Source organism: Cyprinodon tularosa, unplaced genomic scaffold (genome assembly GCF_016077235.1).
Source record: "Cyprinodon tularosa strain WSP-4 unplaced genomic scaffold, ASM1607723v1 ctg30, whole genome shotgun sequence".
NCBI classification, from domain to species: domain Eukaryota; kingdom Metazoa; phylum Chordata; class Actinopteri; order Cyprinodontiformes; family Cyprinodontidae; genus Cyprinodon; species Cyprinodon tularosa.
In genome coordinates this window covers 6,579,267-6,592,310 of record NW_024039008.1, presented here as the reverse complement: position 1 = coordinate 6,592,310, position 13,044 = coordinate 6,579,267, and the positions used below count along the sequence as shown (strand labels likewise).

General features: G+C 42.2%; 1 protein-coding gene across 2 annotated transcripts in view; it reads left to right on the top strand.

The window, feature by feature from the left end:
• The window catches only part of pde4ba (phosphodiesterase 4B, cAMP-specific a), a 300,381-nt gene that overhangs the window by 76,085 nt on the left and 211,252 nt on the right, over positions 1-13,044 (top strand). Inside the window, exons 1-2 of one of the 2 annotated variants that reach the window (XM_038291611.1) lie at positions 9,469-9,965; positions 10,050-10,368. The exons of the other annotated variant lie outside the window; for it this stretch is intronic. Coding sequence (XP_038147539.1) covers positions 10,145-10,368 — 224 coding nt within the window. The 5' untranslated portion in view covers positions 9,469-9,965; positions 10,050-10,144. Of the gene's footprint in view, positions 1-9,468; positions 9,966-10,049; positions 10,369-13,044 lie in introns of those variants that run through there. 2 annotated transcript variants of the gene reach the window in all.

The following is a 13,044-nucleotide window of genomic DNA, read 5'->3' as shown; positions in this document are numbered from 1 at the left end:
TGGGGTTAAGGTCAGGAGAGTTTGCTGGCCAATTAAGAACAGGGATACCATGGTCCTTCAACCAGGTACTGGTAGCTTTGGCACTGTGTGCAGGTGCCAAGTCCTGTTGGAAAATGAAATCTGCATCTCCAAAAAGTTGGTCAGCTGCAGGAAGCATGAAGTGCTCTAAAACTTCCTGGTATGTGGCTGCGTTGACCCTGGACCTCAGAAAACACAATGGACCAACACCAGCAGATGACATGGCACCCCAAACCATCACTGACTGTGGAAACTTTACACTGGACTTCAAGCAACGTGGATGAAGTGCCTCTCTTCTTTTCCTCCAGACTCTGGGACCTTGATTTCCAAAGGAAATGCAAAATTTACTTTCATCAGAGAACATGACTTTGGACCACTCACCAGCAGTCCAGTCCTGTTTCTCTTTAGCCCAGGCAAGACGCTTCTGACGCTGTCTGTGGTTCAAGAGTGGCTTGACACAAGGAATGCGACAGCAGAAACCCATGTCTTTCATACGTCTGTGTGTGGTGGTTCTTGAAGCACTCACTCCAGCTGCAGTCCACTCTTTGTGAATCTCCCCCACATTTTTGAATGGGTTTTGTTTCACAATCCTCTCCAGGGTGCGGTTATCTCTCTTGCTTGTACACTTTTTTCGACCACATCTTTTCCTTCCCTTCGCCTCTCTATTAATGTGCTTGGACACTGAGCTCTGTGAACAGCCAGCCTCTTTAGCGATGACCTTTTGTGTCTTGCCCTCCTTGTGCAAGGTGTCGATGGTCGTCTTTTGGACAACTGTCAAGTCAGCAGTCTTCCCCATGATTGTGTAGCCTATAGAACTAGACTGAAAGACCATTTAAAGGCTTTTGCAGGTGGTTTGAGTTAATTAGCTGATTAGAGTGTGGCACCAGGGGCCATCAATTTTGAACCTTTTCACAATATTCTAATTTTCTGATATGATGAATTTGAGATTTTCATTTGTTGTCATTTGTAATCATCAAAATTAAACAAAATAAACATCTGAAATATATGAGTTTGTATGTAATGTATGAATATAATATACAAGTTTCACTTTTTAAATGGAATTACTGAAATCAATCTACTTTTTCATGATATTCTAATTTTATGACCAGCACCTGTATTTCAGATGTTTATTTTGTTTAATTTTGATGATTACAAATGACAACAAATGAAAATCTCAAATTCATCATATCAGAAAATTAGAATATTACTGAAGACCAATAAAAACAAAGGATTTATAGAAATGTTGGCCAACTGAAAAGTATGAACATGAAAAGTATGAGCATGTACAGCACTCAGTATTTAGTTGGGCCTCCTTTGGCCTGTATTACTGCAGCAATGCGGCGTGGCATGGAGTCGATCAGTCTGTGGCACTGCTCAGGTGTTATGATAGCCCAGGTTGCTCTAATAGTGGCTTTTAGCTCTTCTGAATTGTTGGGTCTGGTGTATTGCATCTTCTTCTTCACAATACCCCATAGATTTTCTATGGGGTTAAGGTCAGGAGAGTTTGCTGGCCAATTAAGAACAGGGATACCATGGTCCTTCAACCAGGTACTGGTAGCTTTGGCACTGTGTGCAGGTGCCAAGTCCTGTTGGAAAATGAAATCTGCATCTCCAAAAAGTTGGTCAGCTGCAGGAAGCATGAAGTGCTCTAAAACTTCCTGGTATGTGGCTGCGTTGACCCTGGACCTCAGAAAACACAATGGACCAACACCAGCAGATGACATGGCACCCCAAACCATCACTGACTGTGGAAACTTTACACTGGACTTCAAGCAACGTGGATGAAGTGCCTCTCTTCTTTTCCTCCAGACTCTGGGACCTTGATTTCCAAAGGAAATGCAAAATTTACTTTCATCAGAGAACATGACTTTGGACCACTCACCAGCAGTCCAGTCCTGTTTCTCTTTAGCCCAGGCAAGACGCTTCTGACGCTGTCTGTGGTTCAAGAGTGGCTTGACACAAGGAATGCGACAGCAGAAACCCATGTCTTTCATACGTCTGTGTGTGGTGGTTCTTGAAGCACTCACTCCAGCTGCAGTCCACTCTTTGTGAATCTCCCCCACATTTTTGAATGGGTTTTGTTTCACAATCCTCTCCAGGGTGCGGTTATCTCTCTTGCTTGTACACTTTTTTCGACCACATCTTTTCCTTCCCTTCGCCTCTCTATTAATGTGCTTGGACACTGAGCTCTGTGAACAGCCAGCCTCTTTACCGATGACCTTTTGTGTCTTGCCCTCCTTGTGCAAGGTGTCGATGGTCGTCTTTTGGACAACTGTCAAGTCAGCAGTCTTCCCTATGATTGTGTAGCCTATAGAACTAGACTGAAAGACCATTTAAAGGCTTTTGCAGGTGGTTTGAGTTAATTAGCTGATTAGAGTGTGGCACCAGGGGCCATCAATTTTGAACCTTTTCACAATATTCTAATTTTCTGATACGATGAATTTGAGATTTTCATTTGTTGTCATTTGTAATCATCAAAATTAAACAAAATAAACATCTGAAATATATGAGTTTGTATGTAATGTATGAATATAATATACAAGTTTCACTTTTTAAATGGAATTACTGAAATCAATCTACTTTTTCATGATATTCTAATTTTATGACCAGCACCTGTATATCGGCTGGTTCTGCATGAATCTGTTTGGTGCTGCAGCTGGAGTACCACAGCTTATGTCAGTGAAGCATAAGCCTTGTGACTATTTTTGTATTTCATACAGTAAATTATTTACAATGTATGACTAAAGAATGATGGGAAAAAAAATCTTGTCACTGTTTCCCAGATACCATTGGGGTTATTCAATTGTCTTTCATCCAAAAAGAGGATGCATATACAAGCAATGCAAATACAGGAAATAAAAGAGACTTGGAACGAAGCGTTGCCATTGGGTATTTTAGAAACTAATCACTGATTTTATTTCTTCTATTTTATCAGGTTGGGTGGAGCAGCAGTCAGATGAGAATGGGTTGACTAGTTTGAGACGATACAGGGATAATGAAAGTCAAACAACAAGTCAAAAAAATCATCTGTTAAAGGTGCAGTAGGAGATCTTTTCTAACGCATTTTTTACCACGTGGTTTGAAGATCTCCCCACAGCCGCTTAGCAAGCAGTGAAATAGAAGGTCTTGAAGTGAAACTAAAATAAATGGTCCCCGCTACAGTGAGAGATTGATGAATAACTTCAACCAATCACAAAAGACGGTCCGTTGTACACGATTGGTTCCTGACACGTAAATCATGGTCGTGGATCAGTGCCTCCAAATTCGAGACCATGGTCTTGAGCCTAAAAAAGGGTAGAGTGCCTTCTCCGGTTGGGGAAGATGTACTGCCCCTAGTGGAGGAGTTTAAGTATCTTGGGGTCTTGTTCACGAATGAGGGGAAGATGGAACAGGAGATTAATAGGTGGATTGGTGCGGCGTCTGCTGTAAAGTGTGCGCTGTACCGGTCTGTTGTGGTAAAGAGAGAGCTGAGCCAAATTTGACCAAATAATAAAACCCAGGTTTTATTATTTGGTCAAAGTTAATTCAATGCAGCTGGGCACTAGGCACATTTTGGATGAGTGTTTTGATGCTTTTATATCCGGGCTCCCTCCTCCATGGTTCTATCCAATGTATTTCAGTGCAGTCGCTGGTTACCCTTTAAAGTTTTCCAAATTACACTGAGATTAGGCTGTTACACTGAGTTTAATGACCTCCTTATTTGCACATATTTATGAGAAAAGGGCTATGAAACTGTGAACCCAGCTTCCTTTAGACACTTTTATCAGATAGGACTCAACCTGAGTGTTTGCAGGCAGGTCAACACATGCACCACCATTCTGTCAGAAGACAGAGAAACACCTTGGATTGGCAGAGGTGGAGTATCCAAGTTCAGAAGGATTCCCAAACGGCTGGCCTGTCAAGCTGAACCGGCTCAACCTTTTTTTTTTTCTTTCTAAAATCGAGCTTTCTGGGCACTACCGGTTTAAAAAAATTAGACCTATAAAAAAAAAACAAAGCCACTTTCTCACCCCAGATTTTTCGTTGAAGTCATACTCTTTAATATGAAACATCTGATTTCCAGGTGATGACTTCTTTAAACCTTCACCAATTAGGTTTTGTAAAAGGGAGACACTTTTCCTGCTTAAAGCTTAATATTATGATATGGCTCACTTTATATTCTGAGTTTGCTCCACCATTCGGAGCCGGTGGGAAGAACACATGGACGACATTACAATGGGTTTGATTTGAGGCAGAGAGGAAAACACATGTATGATGGTGTCTGTGTAAATGATAGATCATTGGGTTTGGCTTACCTTCTGTCTGGGAGGAGGACGGTCAGAGTTCCTCATAGCTCCACTTCCCCTAAGAAGCTTTTACAGTAGGTGATTTGATAAGAGATATTTCTGAAATTTCAGTTTTTGTAAATCTCACTATAAAAACTTGACTATCTCCAGCCTGGCTTGAGGTTGAGTGTCAAATCTGCGTTCAAGTCAAACTCTGGTACTTTTACACATTTTTCCATTATTGTTTTTCTGTCGGAGGTGGGAAATGTGAGAGACTGGTCTTAAAATACAAAGGCTGTCTGTGTTTAGCCCACAATGCTATCCAATCAAAGCACCAAACTGATCAGCATCCAATCTATGCTGTGACCCTGGGGTTTGTTTGTGTGTCTGTGTGTATCAGTCATGCCTGTCTTATTCCATGCAGGGGAAGATGCTTTGCTACGTGTATTTAGACAAACCACTTCCAACATTCAGTAATCACTACAGGACCTGTTGCACATCTTAGGGATTTAATCAGTTTATTTTCACTCATAATGTCTAATTTTTCTCTCTTGGCATTTGTAAACTTGCAAAAGTGGAAAAAAAATCATTCATATTTTGGTTTAAATAAATCACTGATTCATTGACTCTTCATAGTCTTATAGCAATGCATGCTTGTAAAGAATGTCGTCTTTATCTTGCCAGCACTACATTACGTCACCATGTCATGCGACATTAATGGGTTGCTTGAGCAACACTGCAGCAGCCAAATAACGTCAGACACCACAGTTACTCTTCTCTGGCTGCAATAGCTACGATTCATTTATGTGTTCAGGCAGCTTTGCTCTGATTGGCTGACCATTGCAGATCATGTTTTTTTTTTTAAGTCAGTCACTATTCAAATCTCTAATGAATATATTATTTTCCCTAATGTATGTTATTCTGCCATCCTTTACCACTTCATTGCTGCTGGTTGCTATTTGTTGTTTGTCCTATTTTAACAAAAGGAAAACCTTATTATTTTATCTTAACATAAAATCATGCAAAACTATCAAAAATGTCTCTTTATATTATTTAAAAAAACAGTATTGTTTATAATACTATTATATAAATACTTATTATGATAAATTATATGCCACTACAATGCTGCTTTTTAAAGAGATCCCAACAGTTATTTATGCCCTTTAAAATGAATCAGAGAAAGAGTTTTCTATTTGTATCCATGTGCTACTACCTTAGACAATACCTATTAATCCCTGTGTTTAAATTGCCCCCCCCCCTTTAATTACCCCAATTTATTATCATTGTATCAGTGTGAACAGTGATGATATTGCAAGAGACTCTTCAGATTCATTCACACCGAACCTGTATTTCGTTATCCCTTGGTCAAAGGTCAGGGACTAGCGGACCGCGGTCCGGATATAGACCCACCTGCTGGCTAATCAAACCCAACCTGATTTAAAACCTTTATAAATAACCGCATGTTGTCCGACGGCCGTGTCTGATTTCACTTGCGCCGCTTCTCCAGTTTGTACGGTAAAGCCCTCCAGAGTTCCAGGCTACACGTGATACAAATTAGTCAATGATCTGTGTCGATCAGGGCTGCTGCTACTGCTGCTAGTTAACTTTAGACACATCAGGCAAACCTGTGGCAAGCCGGGTGATGGGAAAGGAGAAGACGATGAGAAAATGTGAAAGAAAGTGTGGACTACTCGAAGAACTGCGGTAAACTGGTGACAGAAAAGTGAAATGGTGTGCTCAAAGATGACCCTGCAGATTTTGAGTATGTTTGGGTCAACTTGCTGCTGTGAAGCAGGATTCTCCACCATGAACAGAATAAAAAATTTATATGGATCCAGGCTCAAAATGAGCAACTTGATATGTGCTTTAGAATGGCTTTGTCACCAATCAAACGCAGGTTTAAAAGCATTGCGATGCTGCCTTAAGCCCACTTCATTCCTCATTTAGCCACAAAAAAGAAAGGAAAAACGGTAACAAACAGTCAGTTCAGGTGTTATCAGGGGTTGCTCAGTGGGGCAGTGGGTAGCACGGTTTGCATCTTCTCCTTGAGCATGCGTGGGTTCTCTCTGGGTACTCCGGCGTCCTCCCACAGTCCTAAAATGTGACTGTTAGGTTCATTGGCTTCTCTAAGTTCTCCTTAGGTGTGAGTGTGTGCGTTTATGGTTGTTTGTCCTGTTTCTCTGTGTCGCCCTGCTACCTGTCCATGGTGTACCCCACCTCTCGCCCGTAGACAGCTGGAGGGGGGGGAGACAGGGGACATGTCCCTTCCACTTTTTTAAAAGTCTGTTTTGGTTCCCTGCACTTTTTACTGTCCAAAAACAATTTTACTTACACTACACAGACAATCGTCGAGCACTAGGACCAAGAGGAAAACCCCAGCTGAAGCTGAAGCCTGCCTCCCTGAGACCGCCGACAAGCTCCTGATTGGCTGTCTGTCCCTTCTAGTGTGATTGGCTGGTCACATAATTAGAACTTCAGGGTCGCAAGCCTTTATCTCTGCTTTCTAGTAGGTTTTGGATAGATTTTTGAGATGACTTAAATGGTCCAGGAGTTAGGGTCTTGTGGAAAAATGCAAAAGATGACAGATCGTGAGGGAGTCTGCTGCTGTAAATTAAGCAATTTTTCTTCTCATTGGGTCACGTAATCCAGAAGGGTTGTAATATCAGGTTTATTAATTTACACCAAATTGAATTGTTCTCACGTGAGTCTGTGCTCGTATATATGTGTTTGGTTATTAGACTCGCAGACGGGGTGTCTAAAAAAAGAGAGACATAATAGACTTCTTTAAAAGTCAAAGTGTGAGTTACATTCAAAGAACTGAAAATCTCCTAAAACACCTTCACTGGCTCTATAAAGCAGCAGATCCACTCAAGATCCTCCACTTCATTTTAAAACTTTTAATGAGACGAAATAATTCACAAGGTTATTTATAGTGCTGATAAGTGAAATGTATTATTGTTATATATTATGATATATTATTATTATATTATTAATATCATCAAAAAAGGAAAAAATACAATTTACAAATGGGATTTTATATCTCCAAGCTCATAATAAATGTAAAACTATGTTTTCAATACCCCCCCCCACACACACACACCAATATTTTGTTTCTTTATATGGGATACCGTATTTTCGCGACTATAAGGTGCATATAAACGTCTTTTTTTCCCCTCAAAATGTGCGGCGTGCCCTATAGTGCAGTGCGCCCTATGTGTGTTGTTACTGCGGATGTTGTTGAGACCGCCATGAGAACGTTAAAGGGGGAAGTGTGGGGGTGGATTGTGTATAAAAGAACAGGTATGTGCTTTATGCAGAACATTGTTGTCTTAAAAACCCTGAAAAGAGACACGCCTATGAAGCACAGTTTAAACTGAAGGCTATCAGCTACGCAGAGGAACATGGTAATCGAATCAAGTGGCTGAGGGAGGTGTATGTAAGGAGACCAGGTGGTTTTTTTCCACGCATCACCATCGCTGTTAATCTGTGACTCCATGCGTGCCCATCTCACAGCTGATGTGAAAAACAAGGTGAAACAAATGAACGCTGTGCTTGCTGTTATTCCGGGAGGTCTGACTAAGGAACCGCTCGACATCGGTGCGAACCGGCCGTTCAAAGTAAGGCTGGGAGCGGCGTGGGAGCGATGGATGAACGACGGAGACCACAGTTTCACGAAAAGAGGAAGGCAGCGCCGGGCAAGTTACGCCACCGTTTGCGGATGGATTGTAGATGCTTGGGCTAACAGCCGGCACCATTTCCGAGGAGCTGCCCGGCATGGAAAGTGACTCTGACAGCGAAGAAGGGGAAATTGACATGTCTGATTTAGCGCAGCTGTTTAATTCAGAAACAGAGGATGATGACTTTGATGGGTTTGATTAATACTTTGTAATAAATACATGAATAAAGCACAATCATACTCAGTTTTGCTCCTGCTCTATTTTTAAATACGCAGTAGAGGTATTTAAACGTAGTAGAGGACATGTACCTGTATATAAAACCTGCGCCCTATAGTCCGGTGCGCCTTATGTGTGTGTTAAATACAGTAATGGCACACATAACTGAGACTGCGCCTTTTAGTACAGTGCGCCTTATGGTCGTGAAAATACGGTAGTTCTTTTTTTTTCTTTTTTAGGAGACAGCTGACAACCCTGCTGTATAGATATGAACCTTATCCGATCAGGCATGTTGTTGGTTCTCTGATTTAGGATTTAATCTACAGGTGTAAATGTGCCCTTGTCTATAGATTATATTAGACTTGTTTTGACTTTGGAAGCAAAACCTGGAAGTTAAAGATCTTCCGCCCCGATGGCTAAAAGTTACACTGTGTTGCTGTTATTAAGGCTGGTTATTTATTCATTTAAAAAAAACAGCAGAGCAGCAGCGCATCAGTCTGATTATAAATAATAATACTGATATTAACAATACTTTCTTCTGCCTTTGTTTAGATACAGGCTTTGAAGACCATTTTAAGGGGGTTTCTTGGCAAGCCTGTAGTGAGAAAGCATCTTGTTATCTTCCATGGCTCAGATTCATTGGTGACTCACCACCAAAACAAATCAGCCCAATTGGAGACGAGCTAGTGCTAACATTTCCATCACTCATCATGTTGCCAATTTGCCTCCTCTGATGTTCTTTTGGGAGTTTTATTGCCTCACTTACGTCTAAGTCTTCCTATCTTTAGGGATTGACATCCATTTTTTATTTTTTTCATTCAGAACAATTTGTTCTCAGCACATCTTTATTTTCTATATACTAAGGCAGTTGTATAGTTTATCTGTTTTCAACATGGCTGAAATGGGGGCAAAATACCTTCAGAAGGGCTCATAACGGGTGATTTAAATGTATACCTTGGAGTTTTAATTTAAATCAGCTGACCTTTGAGCTGTGTTTACATTTTCCACCAGTAATCCGCATTGAGATGTTGGCACTAATCTCACTTCCAAATTGTCTTTCTTTCTTGGCTGATCCACTTCACCAAAGGTCATCACATCACCACTACAAATGTAGTGCAAATCCCAGATAAACAGGAAATAAATAATGAATTACGATAACCTGTTACTGGGGCTTGCCCGCTTGTCGTCACCACATTCGCTGGCCAATCCTCGTCTGAGGAGGCGTGGCCTGTGCCTGCTTGTGTTGCTGCTCCGGCAGGCTTGCGTATATTCTGAATGAAACAGAGGGAAGTATTTGCTTGCATGCTGCGTTCTGCTCCTCTCACTGCTCTGACTGGGTGAGTGGAAGGGAAAATCAGACTAGAAACTCAGCACTCTGTGCCACACTGGGAGTGCCTTTAGGAGAGTGAGACAGAGAGGGAGCGGGTTAGAGAGGTGGGGGTTGTTTGCAGGAAGAGGAGGTCAGTCAAGCAGTGGTTGCAAGGAAGAGGTAGAGAGCAGTTTTTAGCCCTCTTGAATATTTCATAAGGTAGATCCTCCAACGTCAGGCTACCTGGATGGACTGAGAGAAAGAGTTTGTAATTGGGTCGGCATTTAGCTGGCATCAGGACCAGGGGGGAGATGGGAGAGCGGCGCAGTTGAGAAGAGGAATTTTTCTTGAGTGACCCTGCCGTGTAGCCTCAGATAAAGAAAAGATCTGCAGGAAGACACCGGGGATGAACCAAAACAAAAGGGAAAGACAGAGGGCTCAACTGCTGGCTGGCTAATCCTTAAACCTGTCAGAAACAGGGTAAGGAGGGAGGATCCCATCCCTGGGTGAAAGCCTGTGTGAATGACTGTCTGAGTACATAAAAACTTAACTGATGCTTCACAGAAACACAAGGAATCAAGTTCACATGAAAGGCAGATTGCTCAGAATCTGACAGGAATTACAGTCTGTCAAACGGGAGCCAACAGCATCCTGCAGGTATGTCGTCCAACGAGCTGAGCGTGGAGATGGACTCCTGCATACGGACGTTCAAGGAGCACATGCACCTGGAGCTGGAACCACCGAAGATGCCGGGTGTGGTGGGAGGCAAGAGGGGAGCGACGTCTCCCAAACTATCCCCGAGAAGCTCCCCGCGGCTCTTCCGCAAGCTGATGGTGAATAAGAGCATCCGACAGAGGCGCCGCTTCACCGTGGCTCACACCTGGTAAGGCCTTTGGATGGTCAGTGAAAATAAATCTAAATATTTACAGCTGTAGGAGGAACAGAAATGGTAAACACATGTTGATATATTGGGTAAAATTTAGAGAGATTTAGGCGGGAATTGCTGGGAAAATTATTAAGTAAGAGTCTCTAAAAAACAATAGAAGAGAATAAAATACTTATGATTCAGACAGGAATTGATTTAACAGTTGAAAAAGAAATATTGTGGAATATAAGTAAATAAAAGGAAAGGATATAATAATGAAGCTTAAAGTAAGGAAGGTTATAAAACATCTTTAGCTTGTATGTTGTCAGTTTATCTAATGCTGTGGTTTGTCAGTGAGTTATGGGATTACATAATGCAATAAAAAATGACTTTTAGCAGAGGTTCCCTTTTCTACTCAGGCTTGTACTTTAATGCATTTCTGGATGAACTGATCAGTGCAGGTCTTGGAAGACTGCTGAGTTGCTCATTGATTGTTAGATGCATCACACAATACGGTGGTCTATTACGGTTTGCAATTAAATGAAGCCCAATCCCCAACCGCAGATATGTTGCAATGTCATTTGGATTTTCACTGATACTGATACTGATGCATTTTGGATATAGTGAATTCAAAGATTGTTTGGTCCAATTGTTACCTTTAAAGTTACTGATAGGAAGGTTGTTAAAATGTGTAGTTTTAAAACAATAAAAAAGTCCACATACCACTATTTTGATGATGCCAATTAAGTTACACTATATTGCCAAAAGTATTTGCTCACCTGCCTTGACTCACATATGAGCTTAAGTGACATCCCGTTCCTAATCCATAGGGTTCAATATGACGTCGGTCCACCCTTTGCAGCTAGAACAGCTTCAACTCTTCTGGGAAGGCTGTCCACAAGGTTTAGGAGTGTGTTTATGGGAATTTTTGACCATTCTTCCAGAAGCGCATTTGTGAGGTCGCACACTGATGTTGGACGAGAAGGCCTGGCTCTCAGTCTCCGCTCTAATTCATCCCAAAGGTGTTCTATCGGGTTGAGGTCAGGACTCTGTGCAGGCCAGTCAAGTTCATCCACACCAGACTCTGTCATCCATGTCTTTATGGACCTTGCTTTGTGCACTGGTGCACAGTCATGTTGGAAGAGGAAGGGGCCAGCTCCAAACTGTTCCCACAAAGTTGGGAGCATGGAATTGTCCAAAATGTCTTGGTATGCTGAAGCATTCAGAGTTCCTTTCACTGGAACTAAGGGGCCAAGCCCAGCTCCTGAAAAACAACCCCACACCATAATCCCCCCTCCAACAAACTTTACACTTGGCACAATGCAGTCAGACAAGTACCGTTCTCCTGGCAACCGCCAAACCCAGACCCGTCCATCAGATTGCCAGATGGAGAAGCGCGATTCGTCACTCCAGAGAACGCGTCTCCACTGCTCTAGAGTCCAGTGGCGGCGTGCTTTACACCACCGCATCCGACGCTTTGCATTGCACTTGGTGATGTATGGCTTGGATGCAGCTGCTCGACCATGGAAACCCATTCCATGAAGCTCTCTGCGCACTGTTCTTGAGCTAATCTGAAGGCCACATGAAGTTTGGAGGTCTGTAGTGATTGACTCTGCAGAAAGTTGGCGACCTCTTCGCACTATGCGCGTCAGCATCCGCTGACCCCGCTCCGTCAGTTTACGTGGCCTACCACTTCGTGGCTGAGTTGCTGTCGTTCCCAAACACTTCCATTTTCTTATAATACAGCTGACAGTTGACTGTGGAATATTTAGGAGCGAGGAAATTTCACGACTGGATTTGTTGCACAGGTGGCATCCTATCACAGTTCCACGCTGGAATTCACTGAGCTGAGAGCGACCCATTCTTTCACAAATGTTTGTAAAAACAGTCTGCATGCCTAGGTGCTTGAATTTATACACCTGTGGCCATGGAAGTGATTGGAACACCTGATTCCAATAATTTGGATGGGTGAGCAAATACTTTTGGCAATATAGTGTATTTTAGTGACAAGTGTTTTGCCATAGTAAGGCAGCACTGCCCCTACCCAAGAAAAAAAAAATACATTGAAATAATTACAATAATAATGAATGTGGACTAGCCTCGTGAGACCATCCTGATCTTGCAAGCTTTCAAGGTTTCACTCGCAGATCAGTCTGGCTACTTTCCGTTAAAGAAAATTTGGAGCAGTTCACCAAACGGACGTCCAATCAGCGTTGGCTTTGAGGCGGGTTGAGGTGTGACATAACAAGAAGCGCGACAGTTCATTCTAAAGAACATGGCGGCTTCAGCCGCTGAAACTAGCATTAGCGTGGCTATCGAGCAAGTTTTATCGGAATTACAGAGTATTTCTTCACTGAAAGAAGATGTTTTTGCTCTTCTCCCGACTGGTTTCAGCAAGAGTAGCCTGGCTTGTGGTTGTGTTTTCGTCGTCGCTCTGTTAGTACGTCATATGTTTTGTTGATCTGATTGGTTTATTTGGCCCGTCTATCACCAACATAGGCCAATCAGCTAACCAATATTTTCGCCCCTTCCCAAAATTACTTCAACGGAAGGTTTCCAGATGGATATGCGGAGCAAATCCATCTGGCGGAGTCAGGCTAAATGTGGACAGTCATAGCATTAAATTAATATTAGCATAATATCAAAATCCAATATTTTCCATAATTGAGATATGCTTTGCTTAATGTTATGCCT